Source organism: Electrophorus electricus, chromosome 11, assembly GCF_041902795.1.
Source record: "Electrophorus electricus isolate QZ-2024a chromosome 11, ASM4190279v1, whole genome shotgun sequence".
In the NCBI taxonomy this organism is placed as follows: Eukaryota; Metazoa; Chordata; class Actinopteri; order Gymnotiformes; family Gymnotidae; genus Electrophorus; species Electrophorus electricus.
The window spans coordinates 3,585,030-3,607,052 of record NC_137507.1 but is presented as its reverse complement, the minus strand read 5'-3'; the positions used below and the strand labels follow the sequence as shown (position 1 = coordinate 3,607,052).

Genomic DNA, 22,023 nt, shown 5'->3' with positions numbered 1-22,023 from the left:
TTATCTGACCAATGACCAAAGAAAGCTGCGATTTTACAAATCGGTCACGTCATGAAAACAGGGTAGACAACCTAGAACAGTACAAATGAGAAAGGAAATAACTGCTTATTTTTAAACCATAGGCCTACGCAATGTAGGGTATTTATAAACGTGACGTGTTTAAAAAGTCATTAACAGTAAATGGATTCTGATACCAAAATATAGTCCTATCTAATTTCTATTAAAGAACGCAACGTATGTGGAATTTGACCAAAGAATAAACTATGCCGAGACTACCACCGTAAACATGTGTAGGTAGCGCCATCTATTGCCGAAACAAACGTTTAACAACTCCAGAAATATGTCTGAAACTCCAAAATAGAATAACAATTTGTAACAAGTTAGTAACAACTGAAAAATCTTCAGACCGCACGCTGTCTGCACAAAGCAAAATTGATTCATTCGTAGAAAATGTTAACAGAAGAGAAAAAAAAAGGTTTAAGGAACGACAGGGCCAAGGGTTCGTCTGTCGTGACAAAATGTAAATGAAGACACACACACTTTAAATGACCCGTTCAGACTAATAAATATTTCAGGCAGGCTGTTTGTAGTGGAAGGGGGCGGGGGTGTTTAGCTCTCTCCCAGATTTAATTTATAGACTGCCTCTAATTCCTCCTCTTAATACGATGCATCGTCAGTGGATTACTAGTTTGCTGACTAGTAATTATGCCACTGCCGGTTTAGAACCGTTTTGTCTGCTTTTAACTTCGTGAACGGTTTCGCCGTTTAGAAAAATGACAAGAGACTTTATATTTTCAGGTAGGCTATGAAACAATTAACAAAACAAGAAATGTTTTGCTATGATATAGACTATAGCTTTCAGCACTCTTTTGACACTTGCCATATCATCTAAAAATTAACTGCTTTTAAAATTTTACGAAATGACAGGTAGATAATTGCATTTTTAACTGATTCGTTGATGTCTCAGTGCTTATACTGGCGACTGGCGTGTCCGCTTATGTTGAGGAGCTGGATGGGAGGTAGGCTTATTCCGTTCTTATTTTTCTTCGGACATTTATTCCCTTAACATACAGCATCATCTATTATCACTTTTGTGGCCCGAGTTAAGTCATTTAGTTCAGGTCGAGTTGTTTGATTGTAAGGTTACATTATAAAGCACAATATTTAATTACAATTCAACCTTTGCGCCTTTTCAACTGATGCATCTCTGTAGGTTTAATGAGTACCGAGAAAATGAACCGTGGCTAGTACAAGTGAGTATATGTTTCTGACGTTTAATGCGCTTTTACTCTGCGTGCAGGCTTTCTGTCTTTCCGCGGCATGATTGTTGTGTATTTCAGTTTTACGCTCCGTGGTGTGAATACTGTAAGACGCTTGACGCGATGTGGTATGACGTGGGTGCCGAGTTGAAAAGTTCGGGCTCCCCCGTTAACGTGGGCAAAATGGACACCTCAGTCCACGCGAGTGAGTTCAATTTAAAGGTAGTGCGTAGGAACACGCCACTGATAAAGGACCTGTATACGCACTATAGACCTAATTCCGATCTGATACAGAAGCTAGGCCCTGCAGTGAGGTCAGTTGGCCATTGCTGTGCGGCTAATCACACAGACTATCTGTCTTGCCAGCCGTAATAATGGGATTAATCAATAAAGCCTAATACTTTCAAGGGGGCTCCTCACTGAAGTGCGGCCTACCACTACTTTACCTTTCAATTATTAATTAACAGATGGTCAGACAGCATCAAGTACATTATCAGCAATCATAAATGTCTTCAGTTCCCAGTGTACGCTGGAAATGGAAATGTTTCTAGCGTTTTACTACGCCTAAAGAATCAACAAAGCTATTGTCTCTTCAATTCAAATTCTACCTTTAAGTAGGCAGATGCTCTTTGCAGTCATCTTGCACAATTGCTAATGGATCTTTCCATGTTCCATTCATAAATAGCTTGCTCTAATGTTCTTAAATGAATCTGCTCTATAAATTGAGTATAATCGTTGGTACATGATGAATGAAGGTATAATTCTGAAAAATAAATGTCAGAACTATACTAGTTCTGAGAATAAATGTCTCTTGTTCTGTCCATGTTGTATTAGAGGTGTTGACAAAACAGACAATTTAGGGTTGTTATTAAACCAACAATAAATATACTAAATTGAGGAATAATCTGATTTGTTTATCCAAGGTTATTTTACAGTTGATTTGTGTTGCACGATGTCTTATATTATTCTTTTAATCTCTGATTAACACTGAAGTGGGTGTGTCCTCATATTAAAACATGGACAAAATTCTCACCCTCAGATTTAGAATCAACGACCATAAGAGCATTTGCACACTAGAAAAATAAAACAACCAGGAAAATATATTGGAAGAGAAAATCAAACTTTTCTTGTCTTGCAGGAAGATAGAAGGAAAGTTGAAAATAGTGCCAGTGTGATGGCCACTGATGACTTTGTAGCTAATCTGTGGGTGATCTTGATCTTGGATCAGTAACTACAAAGTTTGGCAACTACAAAGCCTCCCCTGTCTAACCTACTTGCCTGTTTAGAGGGTATCATGTCAAGAGAAAGAAAGTATATTTTATGAGTTTTTTTTCTTTCTTTCTCTGTTTTCAGGTGCTGTCACAGAGTTTAATATCCATGGATATCCGTCAATAATGCTGTGAGTCCTTTAAAGAACTTAACCGTTGAAAGCTCTTATTACTGTCGGTATCAGGTGCAATTCCCAGACATATTTTTGACAAAGCATCTCAGCAGGTCTTTCCCATCTCTGTATATATGTCTTCGTATCTCTTAGGTGATAAGGTTGAGATGAAGTTCAGCTCTTAGAGAGCTTCCCAATTAGATTGTCAGTAACTGTACGGTTCTGTATGAAAATACAACAACCCTGACAGGGAAAATAATTTTTAATGCTCACTTTTAATACAATGCTTAATGCCAAGGCTTCCCAATCTGTTATGGGGTTTTCTTTATACACAAATAATATTGCAGTTGAAGTGCAATCTTTCCATCACTATATTTTATTGTTTCCCTGACAAGCATCAAAGGAGAGAAGATTCTCGAGTACAGAGGTCCTAGAACAAAGGACGGCATCGTGGACTTCACCAACAGGGTGGCAGGGTAATACCATGCATCTCTCATTGTGCATTAGCAGAAGCACATATTTTTCTCCAAGTAAAGAAGCAGCCTTTAATTAAGAGTTATGGTATATGAAGATCTGGTATATGAACCGTGGCCATGGACATCTGCCCTCTCGCAAACACTTCATTCCTAATCTAACACTTACTGAGCCAGCCACGACCTTCTGAGCACTGGAGCCAGGCGTGTTTGATTAAAGATGGAATTGGAACTCTGCAGGAGGCTGGGCTCCCAGGGGCAGGTTTATAAGCAATGCTGGTTTAATTTGTCTGTGTTCTGTTGAACATAGCCCCGCAGTGAGGGCTTTGACAAGCACGAAGCTCTTCCGTCGTGCTGCAGGCAGACACAGCCTTTTCTTCGTGTACATTGGAGGGAAGTCGCCCCTAAAGGTGCACTTAACGCAAACAGTCATCCAACGCCACTTGTGTGTGCACTGAATAAGCAAATGCACTTACAGTACATCACATTAAGGGTCCTCTTACCCAACATTACTTATGAAACTGGTCTGAAAATCATTGGCATGTTCTGAACTTAGTAGACAGCAAGTGTATCATTTTTCATCATGTAACCTATGAATTAGCACATTCCATTATTTTTTCCAGTTACATTTTGTTTCCAGTTATGAGTGTTCATCATAGTTTATTTGCATACAGTTGCAGTAAAGACAATGAATATACGTGTTACCCTGCTGAAATTACTTATGATTTATCAAAAGCTGAAGTTCATGGTTTCTTAATTTTGTCATTTAAAAGTTAGTTAAGGGAACCTTATATTACAGAAATATTTAGTGATACAGTAACATAACCCAAAAATGAGCACACAACATTCCTTCTGTTGTCCTATTGAAATTGCCAAAGTGAACGAGGCTTGAAATAGTCCTACTGCACACCTTTTATTTATTTATTTTTATTTTATTTTTCTACACCACTTCAGGTCCGGTTTCACAAAGCGGCAGCTGAGTTTGTCACCTACACTTATTTTTTCTCTGCCTCTGAAGAGGTTTTGCCACAGGTGAAATTCTTCTGTCCTCATAGTCCTTTTTATGATGTCTGGTTCATATCACAATGATTTATGTTAATTAAAGAAATGTGATCTACTGGCCTTCATTATTCAACCACAGGAGATGAGACTGCAAAAAATTCCATCCGTGGCAGTATTCAAAGATGGAACATACCATCTCTACAATGGTGAGAAATCCTTTCACATTTTAAAAAGTGCTTCTCGCAATGGCCCATGAACTTGGTGGCATGCCAAATGGGTTGCTTTAGAAAGAAGACATTTGAAATTGATTAAATGGCCAAAAGCCAAGATCTCCGCGGTGAAGGAATTGTGCGCAGCCCATCTCAACGTCTGAGTTCCAGACAGTTCCCGTTCATAGCCTCTCGGATTGTACCATCCCAGTTGGCCTGTGGGGGCAGCTGGTACTTGAAGGCCAGGGCGTCCAAACAGAGGGTCACCAGGAAAGGGGTCAGGTAGTAGTCATTCGGGAGACGTGAGCAGCGATGCAAGACCCGGAGCACAAACTCCACCCCGCCACGGTGCTCCTGGAACAGGACGTTGGTTTGCTGCACCTGCCCATTGTCGAAAAAGCTCTTGTGAAGCCATAAGGCCAGCAGGAAAGGGTCCGCACAAGTTGCCTGCACGTGGAACACGGCAGTGTCGGAGGAGTTCTCCATTACCTGGATGCTCAGGGTGTCCATGAAGGCAGCGGCTCAAACATCTGAACAGCCTCCTTTCGTCACAGCCAGCAGAGAAGGGATCTCCATTTGTGCTCCCTTAAAGCAAGAACAGAATATTCCTTTAACATGGTCCAAGTTTTCCTCTAGGCAGGGATTTGCCATTTCTTTATGTAGGATTTTTAGTGTATACCTTTACACTGATGGCAAATTATTCTTTTATTCAGCACAAGTTGAATAGCGTTACACTGGGCTAGTCCTGAGGAACCACTTTGCCACATTTGATTGTAATGAATTACATACAAATACAGTCTTCTAATATTAATTTTAAAGTAGCCAGTAAATGATTACATTTCAGGTTAGGACACTAGACCTACTTTGAATGTAAATTGCACATGTCCATGCACATTGTTGTGCACACAAGAAGCAATATAAACCAGAAACGTGCAAAACCGTCTCAACATACCTTCAGGTGTGTTCACGTTTCTTTCTATGTTTTATGACAATACACAGTGGTTAGGGAGTCACTCCGGTCCAGATCACTGGTCTTTGAAGTGAACGGACTACTCTGCAGTGTCTCAGGAAACATTCAGCCCTCTTTGTTCCATGTTGAAGTATTCTGCACTGCAGCTCAGCGTTTCTGAAGCGTCTGAACGTCACGTCTCTATATATCTACCACCCGCCCTCTTAGCCAATTTACTTAGTGGAAGTATCCTGCTTCTCAATAAACAAAGTTTCCTTGTGTGGTTTAGTTTGTTTGAACTAATGCTTTCAAAGAATAAATTTCCCTTACAGGAATGCTTAACCCATTTGTAAATTCAACCTTTCAAGTAAGAAGGGAGAGGTAGTTAATCTTATGCAAATTAGATCATAAAACCAACAGCTTCACTTTAACGACACTTGCATTTGAGTGAAATATTCCTTTAACATGTGTAAATGTCTCTCGTTTCTTTCTTCCAGAGGAAGGCGATGGCAATCTCTCTGCCTGGGTCGACCGAGAACGTTTTCCTTCTTACTTGCAGATGGACAGCTTCACTCTCTACCAGATGGGAGAAAGAAGTACTGTTACACCAGATATACCACAATAAACTACACAGTACCACCTTGGCCTGCAGTGTCAATCTGAACAAACTGTCAACATGTCACACTTTTATCAAGCACTTATTATAATAAAGCTTAAGACTGTCCCAAAATAATAAATGGCCATTTTAATAGATTACTTAATAGGATATAAGATTGAAGGTAATATATAAAAGTCAATTAAGTTAAATAATATTAGCAGATTTTGTCATTATAAATACTCATGTTTTATTGTTTCCAGGTAAACTGGTAGCTTTAGCTATAGTGGATGCGAGGAATCCAACTACCCAAAGCATTCGGTGGGAGACCAGCATATCACATTTGTTGCATTTGGCATGGTGTATGTTTATAGTTCTGAAAACATATACTGTCAAATCACTCCTATTACCTACTCTCCTTACAGTTATAAAGCATTCATGGAAAGCGTGGCAACTGAATATAGAGACCATTACAACATGTAAGCAGAAGCATCAGAAATGAAAACTGCTAAACCAAATATATGAAAATTACTCAAAGACTGGTCTATAGAAATTCCACGGCATCATTTTCATATCTGTCAAATTTGACATACAGTGATGGTACTAAATGGGTCCATGTCTGTGTATTACAGGAACTTTCAGTTTGGCTACATGAATGGAAATGACTATATAAATGGCTTCATAATGGGGTGAGCATGGTTGATTGCGTAAGGCTATCTAGACAACAGACGCAGGGATGGGCGCTTCTACAGAGACAGCATGAATTAATCCATAAGAATAAGAATAATTTCTGATGAGTTCATAGTAGCTCGTGCCTCACGTTTATAGCGTGCATGCTAAACTGTGTTGGGCTTGCTTTCCTCAGAGAGTTACCAATGCCTTCCTTCATCGTGATGAACATGTCCATTGACGGATACTATCTGCCACGCCGCAAGGTGGAGAAGATTGAAGACTTGCTTCAGTTCCTGAAGAGCATCCTCAGTGGAAGATCTGAGGTCCGGTCATCTGCGCTGTTCTCACACGATGCCTTCTCAGTCAGGTGTCACTCTCCTTCCTGCGCAGGACATATGGCATGGCCCTCATGAGTTCATGTCTCTTTCAGTTACTCGGAGGCAACGGATTTCTGCGCCAGATGAAAAGGCTTTACTATCGTGCGAGGGAGGCCATAAAGGTGAGAAACCGCAATCGTCTCAGAAGGTGAAAGGTCAGGCTCAAATCTTACACACTGTCCCCCAACAAATATCAGCCCAAATATTTCAGTTTAGCGGAAAATTTGGCCCGGCGGACATGAGCTCTGCATGACAAATGCCAATCCTCCACCCCCCCACGACCAGGTGAGTTACACCGCCAACGGCTCCCTCACCTGTTTGTTCATCACCCTGCCGGTTGCTGTGATCTGCATGATCGTGTGGGGAACGTGCACTGCCGTGAAGCTGGGTGACGAGAAGGCAGCTGACGGGAGAAGAAAAGGCACCTCTAAAGCCAAGAAAGAGGATTAATGTGACCGTTTGGCTCATTAACGACAACACTGCAGTGCTGTAATAATGCTAAAGTCTTCCCCGGTTGAAGAAATGTTATTTATGTAAACACTCTCATGCATGCTTTTCAGCCCTATTGGTTTACCATTGGCATCATGTTTTGGAATATTCAGTAATGAAGGGACAGAGGCAAGTGTTAATCTGTCAGAAACATGTGGAATACCAGAGCTTTCAGCAAAGAAGGAATTCCCATAAAAGTTGAACATGCCATGACTCATCATCACAATCTTCTCCTGTTTTTAAATACCCGGAGTAGCTCAGCACTGCTGTATTTGGCTTCCCAAATTCTCATTTAATGTTCAGTATCCTCAGCAAATGTGATGAGAAGTGCCAGCAGTCATTTATGAATCAGCCGAGTAGTGTTCTCAGCATGTATCCTACTACACCTTCATACTGCACCACCTTGATCAAATGTCACTAAGAGATGCCTGACATTTGGACATAAATAAAACTTAACACACAAAAAGACATTTATGAATATACGTCTACTTTCAAAACAACAGCATTTAAGCGCACGCGCGTACGGGTTTAAATTTATTTTGGCCCTATAATAGAACGTCGCAGCACGCCATCTATCGACAAACTGTGGATTCGAAGAAGAATTAATATAAGTAGGCTACTTGAGAAGTGGGAAGGAACTGATAGCAAATGTTTTTGTTGCGCTAAACCTCTACGGTTTAGTCCATCGCCCGCTTTACCAAACATGCATTATAGCACACATCATCAACAACTTAGTAAAACAACTTTCGCATAGCATTTAGACGCGGTTCCTTTACCTGCTTGTGAATTGAATTCCGGACAGAGAACCTTTTTTGTGGGTTATATAAACTAACTGTGGTCCACCGTGACGTGAGTAAACTACTGTTCAGAACAAACTGGATGAAGAGCGTTAACAGACGCGTAATCAGGTGTGAACAATAATCAGACGTAATTGGATTTCAAAGAATACAGCTTTCTTACCGAATTTTACTGGTTGATGCATATCGTTGGTTCGAAAAAGCATCGTATAGATTTCATGGATGCATCGCGTAGCAAATTCCTAGACAAGACTAAAGGACAGTGCAGTCAGAAGTAATGGATTCAACAAGAAATTACTGAGTATTTCCTGACGGTGACAACTAAGAACTCTTTAATTATGGACAATTAATCACTGTTGCACGTCTGAATCAGATGGTATGTTCACCAAAACGTTCCGTTGCATGAGTAACTCGGAGAGAAGAAAGGGGTTTTTTTCCGTCGTTGATTATTTATGTTGTTCACCTATAAGTGTTTTGCTGAGTATCTGATCATAAATGTACACTCCTAGCATACATAGACTTTTTTTTTTTTAAATCAAGAACTCTTAAATCACAGTGAAAATCTGCCTAAGGATTCCAGTGGTCTGCTGGAACTACCCTTCACGTGAGTGGAAATTACAAACACATTTCTAGGTGGAACTTTTTTTCAAAAAGGGGGGGGGAAAAAAAAGTCCACATCTGTCTTTTGAATCATGGCTGTTGAGTGGCTAATGAAGTTGGGGGTTCTACTGTGTCTTTTGAAGATGGTATTGTCTATCTCTGGGATTTATAACTCCTCAAACAAATATGGCTCATTCATTGAGCGCACAGAGCAAGGCAGACTCCACACAGGCAGCATCCCCACAAAGCACAGAATACACCTGGCATCACGCACTCACCCCAACCTGTACTTCGATGTGACGGAAGTGCCGGTTCTGAGGAAGAAAGCCCTCACGACACACAGTCACATTTTCAAAATCATTCAAAATGCCGTTGCCACCATGCTGGATAGCCCGGCTGCCTACCTGCCGCCACCAAACCATGAGGACTTCGGTAAGAAATGGAATGAGATCTATGGCAACAATCTGCCCCCTCTTGCTCTCTACTGCCTCCTTGTGCCCAAGGACTCTGCTGCTTCTCAGTTCTTAATAAAGTACATGGATCGAATGTCTGAATATCCTGACTGGCTCGTGACTACTGCCCCAAATGACGAGGTCCCGATGGCCCACTCCCTCACTGGTTTCGCCACAGCTTATGACTTCATTTATAATCTTCTAGACCTTCAGCGACGGGTTCAGTATCTTGAGAAGATACGGGCAGTCACAGAGGAGCTCTATGAGCTGTCCAAGCACAGAAGCTGGGGCAAGCAGTTCCTACAGAACCACCAGACTACAAACATAGTAGCCATCCTTATCGGAGCTATTGTGATGGGGGAGCATAATGATTCTGAAGCCATGGCATGGAAGCAAGTAGCAGTGAACTATATGGAGAAGACCATGTTCCTCCTAAACCACATGGTAGATGGGTCGCTAGATGAAGGTGTGGCATATGGCAGCTACACAGCCAAATCCATCACTCAGTACGTGTTCTTGGCGTCACGTCATTTTGATATCGACAACAAGAAAAACACTTGGCTGCAAGCCCACTTTATGTTTTACTATGCCACTGTGCTCCCTGGCTTTCAAAGGACGGTGGGGATCGCTGACTCCAACTACAACTGGTTCTATGGGCCAGAAAGTCAGCTGGTTTTCCTCGACGCGTTCGTGCTCCGAAATGGCTCAGGAAACTGGCTGGCGCGTCAGATCAGGAAGCACCGACCCAAGGATGGACCCATGGCGGCATCAATAGCACAGCGCTGGGCTACTCTCCACACAGAGTTTGTCTGGTATGATGCTGAGCTTTCTGCTCAGCCTCTGACTGACTTCGGGAAGCCGACTATGCATTTGTTTTCAAATTGGGGTGTGGTGACATATGGAGCAGGGACACCTTATGCCCAGGGCAATACTTTCCTGTCTTTTAAATCTGGGAAACTAGGCGGTCGAGCAGTGTATGACATTGTTCATGCTAAACCCTATTCCTGGCTGGAAGGCTGGGCCAACTTCAATCCTGGACATGAACACCCTGATCAGAACTCTTTTACTTTTGCTCCCAATGGACAGGTTTTTGTTTCAGAGGCTTTGTATGGGCCAAAATACAGCCACCTGAACAATGTGTTGGTCTTTGGCCCCTCCCCCACCAGTCAATGCAATGCGCCATGGGAGGGGCAGCTAGGGGAATGTTCCAAATGGCTGCGATGGGAAGAAAATGAAGTAGGTGACAGTGCTGGTGAGGTCATTGCAGCATCCTCCCACCAGGACACATTATTTGTTAGTGGAGAAGCTGTGACTGCCTATTCATCTGCTATGAAGCTTAAAAGTGTGTACCGGGCCCTGGTCCTGCTCAACTCCCAGACATTAATGGTGTTGGATCATGTGGAAAAGCAGAACAGGTCTCCTCTGACTTCATTTAGTGCTTTTTTCCACAACCTTGACTTTGATCTGAGATATATGCCACACAGGTCTTTGGACAGGTACAATGGAGCGCTGATGGATGTATGGGATGCTCATTATAAAATGTTTTGGCTGGACAGTCAAGGAGGGAGCCCAAATGCCAGGATACAAGAAGTGGAACAGGTTGCGGAGTTCAGAAAGAGATGGACACAATTCATTAATGTGACCTTTCCCATGGACAACTCTGTCAGCAGAGTGGTGTACCTAATGCATAGTCCTTTTGTCAAAGTTTCAGACTGCAGGTTCATAGACAACAGCATAAATGGTGTCAGACTGTCTGTCACTCTCAATGACACAGAGACTACTGTTTCCATCGTCACAAACTACAAGGACATCGGTGCCAGACACAGCTACTTGGGCTTTGCAGGTTTTGCAAAAGCAGAAAGCAAACATCAGATAATTCGTTTTGGTCAGGGAATTCTAACTTTACCCACCCAAAGCCCAAAGAATTCCTCATTTGATTTTGGTTTATTGATTAACAGCATAACAATGTGGACTGTGTGTTTTGCCGTCCTGTTTTCAACCATAAAACGAAAGTTGAATTTGCTCTTCAGTAAGCTTGTTCATTTTGCTCTTATTATAGTGCTGGTTTTCTGGGTGTTGAAATTATTGGTAATGTCTCGTGACTGTGAGAAGGCTTTTTGTGCCTTAACATGGCAGGACTCGCATGCTTCTGAGGAGGAAACCACCCTTCCTGGCAGCACTCCAGAAACCCTCCCATTCATCATCATCACATCACTCCCAGGCTCTGGGGCCGAGGTCCTTCAGCACCTTTTCGGCAACAGCTCTGACTTTGTGTACCTCATGATCCCATCTGCGTACCTCCATGTGCCGGAAGCCGAGTTTGCGCCTGACTCTCTGCTAGACGCTTGCGAGTGGTTGAGGGCGGACGCACATGCTGGAAAGTTCCTGGCTGTCCAGGGCTGGTTCCACTCCCTGGTGCACAGTGTCAGACTGCACCTGCAGAACATCCAGCTCTATAACAATGACATCCAGGGCCTGAGTGTAGGCCTCGCTCAAGAAACAAAGAAGAGGAGAAGGAAACCGAGGGCAAGCATGGTGAATGGGGCCACAGCTAGGGATGTGGGGTACATTAAGCAGCTGCGAAGGCATTTGGTGGCATACCCAAACGCCTGTCCTGTCTTGAATCTCCGCAGTGGGAGCTGGTCACTGAAACTGCCCTTCATCCATGAGGTGGTTGGCCACTCGTTCCACTCACTCCAACTGGTGCGAGACCCACGGGCCTGGGTCTATATGATGCTTTACAATGGCAAACCAAGCCTTTATGCACGCAAGAACATCAGACAGCACCTGCTGGATGTCATCAGTGATGGAAGGCATGGGTGCAAGTTCGATGCGGCCTTCCAGTCTTTGCGGAGCCTCCTTGCGCAGCCCAACGCCAGTCCTGTGCTGCTGCTTGCTCACACGTGGCTGGCCCACATGTCTGCCAGCCTCCGGGCGAGTGGCGAACTGCCCCCACAGGCCTGCCTCATGGTGAAATTCGAGGACATTGTGCGTTTCCCAGAGGAGACCGCGAGAAGGATACACAAGTTTCTTGGGATACCTGTTGCACCAGCTTCCCTAAACCAGCTCATATTTGCTACATCCACAAATCTGTATCACCTGGTATATGAAGGGGATGTATCTCCTGCCAAAATCAACATGTGGAGAGAAAACATGGCCCATGATGAGATCAAAATAATAGAAGGAGTTTGTGGGACTGTCATGGAGACACTTGGATACAAAAGACACAGCCATGCCCCTTTTGAATGAAATTAATTAAATTAAATGCAAACACTGAAAGCTTGTCCGATTTGTATAAATTCACAGAACACGTTGCCTGACCCTCTGTGTTTTCTGTTTTGTTGTATTCCAGACCGGGATACTGAACTTACAAAAAGGACATGTTGAGGAACTAGAAATAAATAACAAATAAGCTGAAAAGTACTTTGTGAAAATTTATGAACATCTAACACCTCCTCTTCCAATATATTTAGCTACTTCCTATTAGCAAGCTTTTTGTGGTGATTTGTTTAAACCATATCTTCACCCAAGATATGTTGAAGATGTATGTGTTATTGTTAATTGGAAGAAGAGATTATAGGAGCCTTCAAATTCAAAAGTCTTCTTGGAGACATTATTTCTTTTCCTTCTGTGAGAAGCATTAGCAGTAGAGAACATTTGGCATATTGCTGCCTTCTACATTACAGAATGTAATGTAATGTGCTGGTTGGTAACGTTTTAAACTTATTCTTTTTATTATCTTATATTACTTTCATATAATTAGAAGAATAGTTCTCTAGATCTTTTTAATTAATTAAAGTGCTATTTTTTCCAGAAGTTTTAACTAATTACTTCACCAATTTAATACAAAATGCATTTCAGCACCATGTTCTCTCATGGGCTCTATACAGGGACATAACTTTTAAAAATATTTTTGAAATATAGTTTGGTTTCCTAAAAAAACAGCTCTGAACTCAGCTCATGGTTACGAATGGTGATTCACCACACAGTCATTATTGAAGAATGCAGTTTAGCGAAATGAGCAAAAAAGTTTCAGGCAGAAGGTATTTACAGGTCAACCGAGGACAAGTTCCTTCTGTGCCAAGATGTGCATTCCCACGCATATGAGCTGCTGTTTCACTGCTTGCTGGCTGGGTTATTGTGAGAATCGTCTGCTACTGAATTTCTCTATGATGAAGTATCATGTATTAAACTGAGGTTTTTGTTTTGTTTTTGTGGCATGGTAACCTGTTAAAATGCTTAGGAATACACTGGGATATTAGGAGAAATCAGTTCATATCCAGACATGGATGTTGCTGGGTTATTAGGCTTTCCCACAGTGGTGTACGTTTCATTCCAAGGTGGGGTTGGAGACACCCCCACATAACCTAACACATGAGTATAGTGAGCAGGAATTATTGGATTATTGCTATTAGAGGAATACACTACTGTGGTGAAGATCCCATATGTCTGTTGTTTTTACGTGCCAGACGAAGAATATTTGCAGCTAACTTAAACACAAATACAACAACAAAAAATGGTTGACTTTTCCAACGAGAAGAAGTATGGATGTGTAATTTGGTATTCTGTGTGTGTAAGAGGGCATGAATGCAGCACTTTGCATTGTCAGTACTTTGTTGCGTGTAAACTGGCAGACAGCATCAGACAACGCAATGATCGTATTGCATATTTGATTAGTAAGAAACGTTCCAAACAGTAACCTGGTATAGTGTTGGTAGTAAAGGCAACTGTACAACACATGCTAAATATGAATACTCTCACCATGATGACTAGGCCATTTCTTTCATATTAGTACAGCTAACGTTCCACACAAGGCCGGGACAGTGTCATTAGGTCTACGAAACTTTTCAAGGCTAAACGTAGAAATGAATATATCTGCAATGACATTAGGTTGTAATGGCGTTACTCTCAAGCCTTTTCTCTTTATAGCCAACTAAGATTGCAAATAACCTAAGCTTAAGTATCATACTCCACACTGGCGTATGTTCATGCTCCAGAGAATGGTTTTAGGATTTAGTATTTATTCAGAAGAATATTATGCCATATATTCCAAAAAGGTTGAAACAGAATGCTTTAGATATATGTGTATTTTTGACCAAAACCTAACCTTCCTTCCACCCTCTACAATAGCGCCAAAACCTAATTCAACACTGACCCCTCACCATGGGCCTCACTACTTTTCAAACCCTGGCTATAGCCCTGGGTGTGCATATTCCGAGTTTTGCTTGCGGTCTTGTGTTAGAGGATGCAAGGCATATATAAAATTACAAATTTTTTAATGACATATATAAATCATCATTTCATAAAACCAAATCTCTATCTATCTGACTACATGTTATATAATTAGATTTTTTTTTTTTGTGTGTGTGTGTGTGTGTGTGTGTGAGAGAGAGAGACAGTCAGCAGCCTGCCTGCTGTCGTATAATCAGGCTACAACGACTTGGTGGATAAATAAAGGAAAGGAGAGGCAGAGAGAAAGTTGGCTGGACGTAAGATGTAGTCATTTCTGGCACATCAGCACATTCAGGCTTTCATTGGCAACAGCAAAATGGGAACTCTGCCACCCAACCAGGGCAGAGCAGGTACCAAGCTCTTCACGTGAGACATTTTAGTTTGAAGAGTAGTTTTAATGGGGATAAATTGAGCCTCCAGTGGTCTCCGGAACAGAGATTAGTTGTGGACTCTAATGATTGGCAGTCCTCATTGTCAAAGTAATGTACCCAAAACAAATGAGCTCATTTTGTCCCTGGAAACCTGGCTCAGTGTGAAGCAGGCAAAATGAGGCAGCAGTGAGGGTGCATTCAGCTTTGCCCAAAACCCAGTTCAAGCACCTGGTTGTCATTTGTCATTAAAAGTTTGAAACGTGTTCAGTTGTAGTATAATAAACCAAAGGCCACTACAGCCTTAATTGAGTTTTGTTTTGCTTGTTTCAAGCCCACAGCAGTTACACCTCAAAGCTCATTAATACATGAAGCCCGCACGAAATGAAATCAGAGGAACGAGTCTTCTGTTTTCCAAACACAAAGAGCCTCAGGTTCATGTATGTCACTTTTGATGAATGACATACTAATGATGGTTGGATTGTATAAGGTCCATAGCAGCCAGAAGGGCTTCAGAGCTGCAGCTTTAAATCAATCGATCAAGATCTTTGGATGTGTCATTGATTACAAACACTGCAGCATAAAAAAAAAAAACCTCTTGTTCAGAGGAACTGAGTGCATGCATCTGTTTTGTAAATGTGTAGTGGAGCATGGAAATAATGTGATCATTCCTAGAAATGCATATCTTTGTATTTTGTTCCTCTATAACCCGCCACCCTCCTTGTTCAGAGGTTTCAATTGCCTCCATCTTAATTTAGCTTAAGATTTCCCAGTGGAACCATTGGTATTATAAATAGCTCTAGAAAGAGGCAGTACTACTTTCTGAGGACATCTAGATCTAGATCATCTGTGTTATGGTGGAAAGAACTGTAGACAACCACGGCCTGTTTGTGCTGTCACCTTCACTGCCATTCATAAGAGTATTGTCAATAACACTGATGTTTTTTGGAATTATGAAAACAACTAGACCTACTTGATTTTTCCTATATTTGATATGAATTATCCTTGGTCTCTGATAGTCAGGTAGCTGAAATTTGTCTTCTTTACATTTTTCTATGCTACTCTGATTGTTATGCTAAGTACTTTTACCCAAAAGAGTCAATTGATATCCCACAGCCACATCACACAGCTGTTGCTGAGGGGGAAGAAAAACAAATTACCAGCAGATGGCGCTCTAACCCAGCAGACAAAACAATGATATTCTTCGGTCTCATGCATTTCTATCACATGTTTTTTATCATGTTGAGTAGCCAGAAAAACAGTGTACTCAATAATTAAAGCCCATCTCATATGAACAGCAGTGTGGTATTAATAAATAATGCAGTAACATTGAATGATTTATATTATCTCCCTGTTTCCTAATAATGAATATAACACAATGATTATCTGTGACACATCGTAATTTTAAATTGCTAGGGTCCGTGGAATATTTCCATGAACTGTGGAAGCTGTGGAAGATTCTGGTGTGTGTGTGTTTAGGTCCAGAGGTAGGCTCAGGATTGGATAAAGTTCAAGATTAGGGTTAGTTAATCCATAATTGATAGTGTATAATTCTCAAACCTTCTTGTTAGTAATAGTAGTAGCAGTAATAATTATGCCTTTTATCTAATTACAATGCCGCAGTAGTTTACTGCAAATGGGCGTCACATAATAACTCATTCCACATTTTAGGCTTCGTTGATGGTCTGATTATGTGTTATCATAAGAACAGCAAGCTCACCTGCGTTACATTAACACCTATTAATACACAATAGGTGCAACTCCGAAGCATATGCTTCAGATCGAGTTAGCGCCTTGGGTGTTAATTTAACACTGACGTGGTGTCTAGTCAAAGAGGATTGTTTTTCTATTTCTTGTTTTTCTTCTCATAAATGGCATTCCCGCATAGCAGACGCGGTTATTTTAATCTAACCATGAAACTCCCGTGACTCGCGACGTTCTGGACGGGCCCGTGACGCAGGTGAGGCTGGTGCTTGAGCATGCACGCGGAGTGCGAAACGTCGGGGCCCGTGATTAATTCACTCGCGGCCGGCGACTTTGATGAATTATGTTGTGTTGCGAGACCAGTGCCATTTATTCTTCTTAATGTCAAGCCCTTGGAAAGCGTACGCTGATAGAACGACGAGAGGCTCGGTTAATGCAGTGATGAGTCCGCTAGGTGTGTGTTTATTTATTTATTTATTTATTTATTTAGCCCAGGTCGGGGGTGGGGGGGCTTATTAAGGATGTGTTTCACTGACCGCGTAGCTACGCCTGCTTAATGAGATCGTTATGCAAACATTAATTGCGGTAATGTATATAGACTACATCTATTGACCAACACTTGTTACTGTAGTAGGTTAATCCGTGCACATTCTGTAGCATATTTTAAAATCATTCTTACAGTAAATGCGTTTTACACCTTTTGTAAATGCGCTACTAAAAGTAAAGCATGAGGGCCATTATTAGTCAGCAAGTACTTGTATGTGCCGTTTGGGGGGCGTTTCCAGCCCGTCTACCTTAACCCTTCTCATGTATGTGACAGCAGACACTTTGGGAAGTTATTTAAATTCACTTTTAAGTCCTGAGTGTGGCCTTCAAAAGCACGATCTGTATCAGAATACCAAATGAATATTCCAGATCATTCACGTCTTGCTGATAAAACTCCCAAGATGTGAGTGTTTTGAATGAAAATCCCCCAGTTAATCCTTATTAGCATTCATGGCTGACCCCATTTTATCGGTGTATTAGCATGGTAAAATTAATAACAATTAGTGACTCAATTAAAAAATAAAGATGTTCTAACTGGGCATGTAAGAGTCTTATCAGGGATCTGGTAATGATATGCACAGATATCTCTAATTAGTCTATTCAGAGCGGCTGTTCCTAGGGTCATTACATTACAGACTGGCCTCCGTTCAAGATACAGGACTTGTAGAAGCATAATGGGGTTTCAAAAAACATGCTTAAACCAAGAGAAAAGAACAATAAAAAGGTTCCATGTAATTTCATCCATTTGATGACAATTTTCAAAATCCATTTAAAAATCTGGTACTTTTTAGTCATTGCAACCCAGCCTCTCTTTTGAATCAGAGCCGATACAATCTAAATGCTAATCAATTTGAGCAATGAGCCCCATTTTGGGACAGCGTATTCAGCAGTCCTCTCCCACTCATCCTCAGTGGCCGAGGGCCGAGGGGTTTCGTTAGCGTGCCAAGGCTGGGCGGGTGTCGTGCCAGGCCAGCCCATCCACAGCTTATTAGATTAAAGTCTGACGGACTAGCAGGCCTGGGCAACCCGAATAAAGAGTTCCACTTTGTGTAAAGCCAATGTGTAATGCAATTTGTAAGGCAAGCACAAGCACTGAATAATGCAAAATTTGACGACTTGCACAAACAAACCAGAAAAGACCTGTGAGATCTCTCACATATGTTTGAGTTGTTATAATATTTAATTATACAGAACAAATGGAACATCGTTTCTGCAGCCTAGCCTTTGTGTGAGGACTCTGAGGTGGTTATGAAGTGACATAGAGATAGGTGTGCCTGTGGTTAAATGAGGATCCATACTCCATTTTGCAGGATCAATGCTCCATAAAGCCATGAGGAGACAAGGGATTACACCAACACTCTTAATAAGTTAGGTTCTCTGCCATAGCCAGATCTGATCTTGGCACATGAAAACCACTCTGCTATTTACACTCCTTTGCCCTAATCAGTTCAATGGTGTAAGTAATGTACTTGGTCAGCATTATGAGCTCTATTTAGATTGCAGTTTCTGCAGCATTAAGTTGTTTCTCTGACATTTATGAGGTCTGTCATTTTGCTCCATTTCAAACTTTCAAACATTTAATTAATTTTAAGAATCTGAATTCTAAAAGATTTAAAAGGGGACCTTTTAAATACAGGAGGAATTTTGTAATTAATCGATGCCCATTGCATTTCACCCATGCTCCAACACACCCAACATTAATTAAAATGGGAGTAGTGCCCCCTGGGTACTGTAGTCCAGTCTACTCCCCAGCACAGCGAGGACAAATTGAACACAACCTCAAACTAGAGTTTTCCCCAAATGAAATGGTGAAAAAGGCAGCACACAGCAATTAAGGGGGCGATTTCCCCTTGAGTGGCCTCCTTTGCTTCCTGCCACTGCTCTACATTCATTAATTTTTCATTAGGGTGTCGTCCAGTCACCACCAACAGCTGCTGGACAATGCTTTCCTCCCTTCATCCCCCCTCCGTAGAGAGACCAGCACTGGGACTCTGCAATAGAGCAATGAGTATCTGCTTCAGGCCTAGTGGAGAAATGCTGTCCCTGCCCCTTTCTTTGGTTAAGACATCCAGCTAAGCCTGTAGAGAAACCACAGTTTGGCACTCCCCTGGCACCAATGCCAACTTAATGCTTGGGTTAAATCACTAGGGAGGACATGGCCAATAGCGAGTCCCTCTTCCCCAGCCTCTAACATGTCCTGCTGTTCTAAACGTGGCATCACTCCAGAGTCAGTCCAATTGGTATGGGCACTGGGGCCACTGCGATGAGAATGACATGGAGCTGTCTGGTCTGACATGGATCTTTTTCTGTGATCAGGGGAACTCCTCGAGCACCTCTGTGCCCCAGGGTGACTCCTCTTCCTTGACTAAAGGTGCCCTCAACCTGGGAGTGAGCTCTGGACAAAGTATCTCAAAATTCCCATGTACAATCTGTCTTTGTGACCACATCTTAAAAAAACTGGAAGGAATCCTATCCCAGGTTGAGTTCCAAATACCACTGTCTTTGAAACATAGTGCACTAAATAGGACATAAAATCCATTATGTCTAGCCATACTAATTACATTAGATTTAGGATGTAAGGGAACCATTTCAGATTAAGCTTTAGATTAGCACAGTCACTGTCCTGCATTGGACATCCTAATACATACAAGGGCTTGTACAATGCTTGGGATTTGCTTCCTTCAGGTAAGCAGAACTTAGTTTGAAAGGTTGTTTTTTGTGGTTATGCCTCTGAGGGAATGGTGCCTTCATTAAACCCAGAGAGAAAGATTAATTGAATCTTGTAAAATACAGCAAAATTATGGTGCCTGAACACAATCTGAGGAAAACAGAGAAGAAAAGAGGCTGCATAGCAGCACATTATTTGCTTTGTTTTCGGTGGAAAATGACATTTGACAAAGATGTAACAGGTGGTACTATTTGTACAGCAAGTGTAGGGTAATTTCAACAGGATCAACAGGAGCTGCTTGGAGTCGTGCTCGCTAAGACTCCAGTCTGTACTGAACGCTGGATCTGAGAGAGGAGGAAATAGCAGTGGCAAATCAGGGGAGTAAACAGAGACACTGGAGAACGGCACCTCGGAGAAATGGAGGGTGGGGGGGGACGGAGAAGAGGGTGAGAATGAGCGAGACAGGAAGAGGGGGAAATGGAGAGATGGGGATGAGAGAGAGGGGAGATGGGGGGGTGTGAGATGGCAAAGGGAAGGCAGGAAAAGGGAGGGAGTGGAGTTATATAGATGGGAATAAGGAGAAGTGGAAAGGGGAGATGGAGAAGGACTGAGAGAGAGAGGCAATGGAGATGTTCAGGCCATCTCACCTCCATGATCTCCATCAATTGCAGGTCATGTTAAATGGCAGTGAGGGTCACCCCATGTTCGACCACTCGTCACTGTGGCTCACTTGTACAGAACACTCTGCCCAGTAAACCTTGTTTTGAGCAGCTGTAATGTTGCTTTGACCTTGGTAAGTTCTGAAGAGGTCTCATGCCTCATCTGTCCAAAATGTGTTGACCCCGTTCACTTTTGCATGGACCTATTGTTGAATGTATACCAGGCTGCCATTAGTTTCAAAGGTGACTAACAATAAACAGAAGGGCATTGAAAAGAGAGTAAACCCTCTCTTGTGTATACATAAATAAATACACACAAACATGTAATATTCATAATTGACAAGGTTTCCAATACAGGATGTTTCTCTGGAAACCTTGTCAAAAAAGGTTCAGACGGAGTACCTTAGACATAACGAAGTAAACACGGATAAATGAGGCAAAACCTTCCTAAAGGGTGCCGACATTTTATTCACTTTACAGAAAATCTGTTGTTTCAGGTAGAAACCAGAATTTTTGTCCACGTCCGATTTCTGTGATCTCTCCATATTGAAGGTTGTCTTGTTGCTGGTCTCTGGGGCACCTTACCTCACTCAGTTCCTAACGCAGCTTTGCAGTTACAGGGTTATTATAAAGGCCGCCATTAAGGAGCTGGGCTATTAGAAGGGCTTCTGTAAAACCTGCCTGACTCCTGCAGAACAGAGCAGTCCACCCAGCCAACCTTTTTCAAATACTGTGATGAGGGATTCATCCTGCCCTCTCTGGGTTCACCCCCCCACCTCCCACCGACTCACCTTCTCTGCCAAAATGAAATCCTCGTCACTGGGGCCCTGTGGAGATGGATGCCTAGCTGCTGTGCATGAGAACCCTGGCTGTGTTTTGCAGACTTACAGCAGCCCTCTACTGAACAAGTCCCTTGTGTAAAGGGAGCATCAGAATTAGCCATACAATAAATCCTCATATGAAAGAACATGCATATGTATGAAGGTCTTACGATGAAACAAAAAATCTGAGATCCAGAATGGTTAAAATATTTCATCCTTGACTACATCATGGGGATCTTGATTAAAGGCATAAATTAGAAAGCTTTGTACATTTAAAACAGAAGTAAGAAATATATAAGCTGACTGCAGTCTTTTAATTAGAGGCACTACAAGAATTTGTCAACACATTTCTTCTTATTCGTAAATAAGCTTTTCCAAAAAAAGAAAAGAAAAAACTCACTGTCATTGCAAAAGCACACACTTCGTGCTGTGTACATGGATTTGGATCTGCCCACCCACCTTTTAATGTACAACGGTAAAGGTTGCTCATTGTTTTCTGATTTACCCACTGACTGAAACGGCATAGACCCACATTTCGTTATCACAGTTTGGGAAATGAGATGAGTAATTGGGATAAAAGTGTTGATTACAAGTAATTATTTTAAACGATTAGATGAATAACGATTCAAAAGAACATTATGGCACGATAAGCACTTTGCCATCATGTAAACATGATATCATATTCCTTATTTGCTGTTGTGAATGCGGGGATCGGGCCAATGTGAAGTATGGCGTTTCTGATTTTGGAACTACGGAGGCTAATGGGAGCC

At 41.9% G+C, this 22,023-nt stretch overlaps 3 protein-coding genes across 6 annotated transcripts; 2 read left to right on the top strand and 1 right to left on the bottom strand.

The window, feature by feature from the left end:
* Positions 1 to 668: 668 nt before the first annotated feature.
* Positions 669 to 7,619, top strand: tmx3a (thioredoxin related transmembrane protein 3a). 2 transcript variants are annotated; one of them, XM_027001213.3, is made up of 16 exons: positions 669 to 798; positions 968 to 1,019; positions 1,214 to 1,253; positions 1,341 to 1,464; positions 2,613 to 2,658; positions 3,036 to 3,116; positions 3,424 to 3,523; positions 4,068 to 4,145; positions 4,255 to 4,321; positions 5,771 to 5,869; positions 6,132 to 6,189; positions 6,294 to 6,347; positions 6,501 to 6,557; positions 6,734 to 6,863; positions 6,971 to 7,039; positions 7,203 to 7,619. In XM_027001213.3, the coding sequence occupies exons 1-16, from the start codon at positions 774 to 776 to the stop codon at positions 7,365 to 7,367; spliced, it is 1,245 nt and encodes a 414-aa protein (XP_026857014.2). In that variant the 5' UTR covers positions 669 to 773; the 3' UTR covers positions 7,368 to 7,619. The 2 variants fall into 2 exon arrangements, with proteins under 2 accessions (XP_026857014.2, XP_035383659.1); XM_035527766.2 differs by lacking the exons at positions 1,214 to 1,253; positions 1,341 to 1,464 and having other exon boundaries at positions 672 to 798.
* On the bottom strand, positions 4,335 to 5,757 carry LOC145659933 (uncharacterized). 3 transcript variants are annotated; one of them, XM_081723618.1, is made up of 3 exons: positions 5,277 to 5,757; positions 4,814 to 4,909; positions 4,335 to 4,705 (listed from the first exon to the last, which is right to left on the bottom strand). In XM_081723618.1, the coding sequence occupies exons 2-3, from the start codon at positions 4,832 to 4,834 to the stop codon at positions 4,478 to 4,480; spliced, it is 249 nt and encodes an 82-aa protein (XP_081579744.1). In that variant the 5' UTR covers positions 4,835 to 4,909; positions 5,277 to 5,757; the 3' UTR covers positions 4,335 to 4,477. The 3 variants fall into 3 exon arrangements, with proteins under 3 accessions (XP_081579744.1, XP_081579743.1, XP_081579742.1); XM_081723617.1 differs by having other exon boundaries at positions 4,814 to 5,757; XM_081723616.1 differs by having other exon boundaries at positions 4,335 to 4,909.
* Positions 7,620 to 7,772: 153 nt separating the features above from the next.
* Positions 7,773 to 16,125, top strand: dsela (dermatan sulfate epimerase like a). Its single transcript, XM_027001212.3, has one exon. The coding sequence runs from the start codon at positions 8,896 to 8,898 to the stop codon at positions 12,502 to 12,504; it is 3,609 nt and encodes a 1,202-aa protein (XP_026857013.2). The 5' UTR covers positions 7,773 to 8,895; the 3' UTR covers positions 12,505 to 16,125.
* The last annotated feature ends 5,898 nt before the right edge of the window (positions 16,126 to 22,023 follow it).

Excerpts from the sequence above, each read along its gene's own strand:
- dsela (XM_027001212.3), top strand. The coding sequence starts at position 8,896 with ATGGCTGTTGAGTGGCTAATGAAGTTGGGGGTTCTACTGTGTCTTTTG.
- LOC145659933 (XM_081723616.1), bottom strand. The coding sequence starts at position 4,834 with ATGGACACCCTGAGCATCCAGGTAATGGAGAACTCCTCCGACACTGCC.
- tmx3a (XM_027001213.3), top strand. The coding sequence starts at position 774 with ATGACAAGAGACTTTATATTTTCAG. Across the intron at positions 5,870-6,131 it reads CTACCAGATGGGAGAAAGAA|GTAAACTGGTAGCTTTAGCT; the intron begins GTACTGTTACAC and ends TATTGTTTCCAG. Across the intron at positions 6,864-6,970 it reads TCCTCAGTGGAAGATCTGAG|TTACTCGGAGGCAACGGATT; the intron begins GTCCGGTCATCT and ends TGTCTCTTTCAG.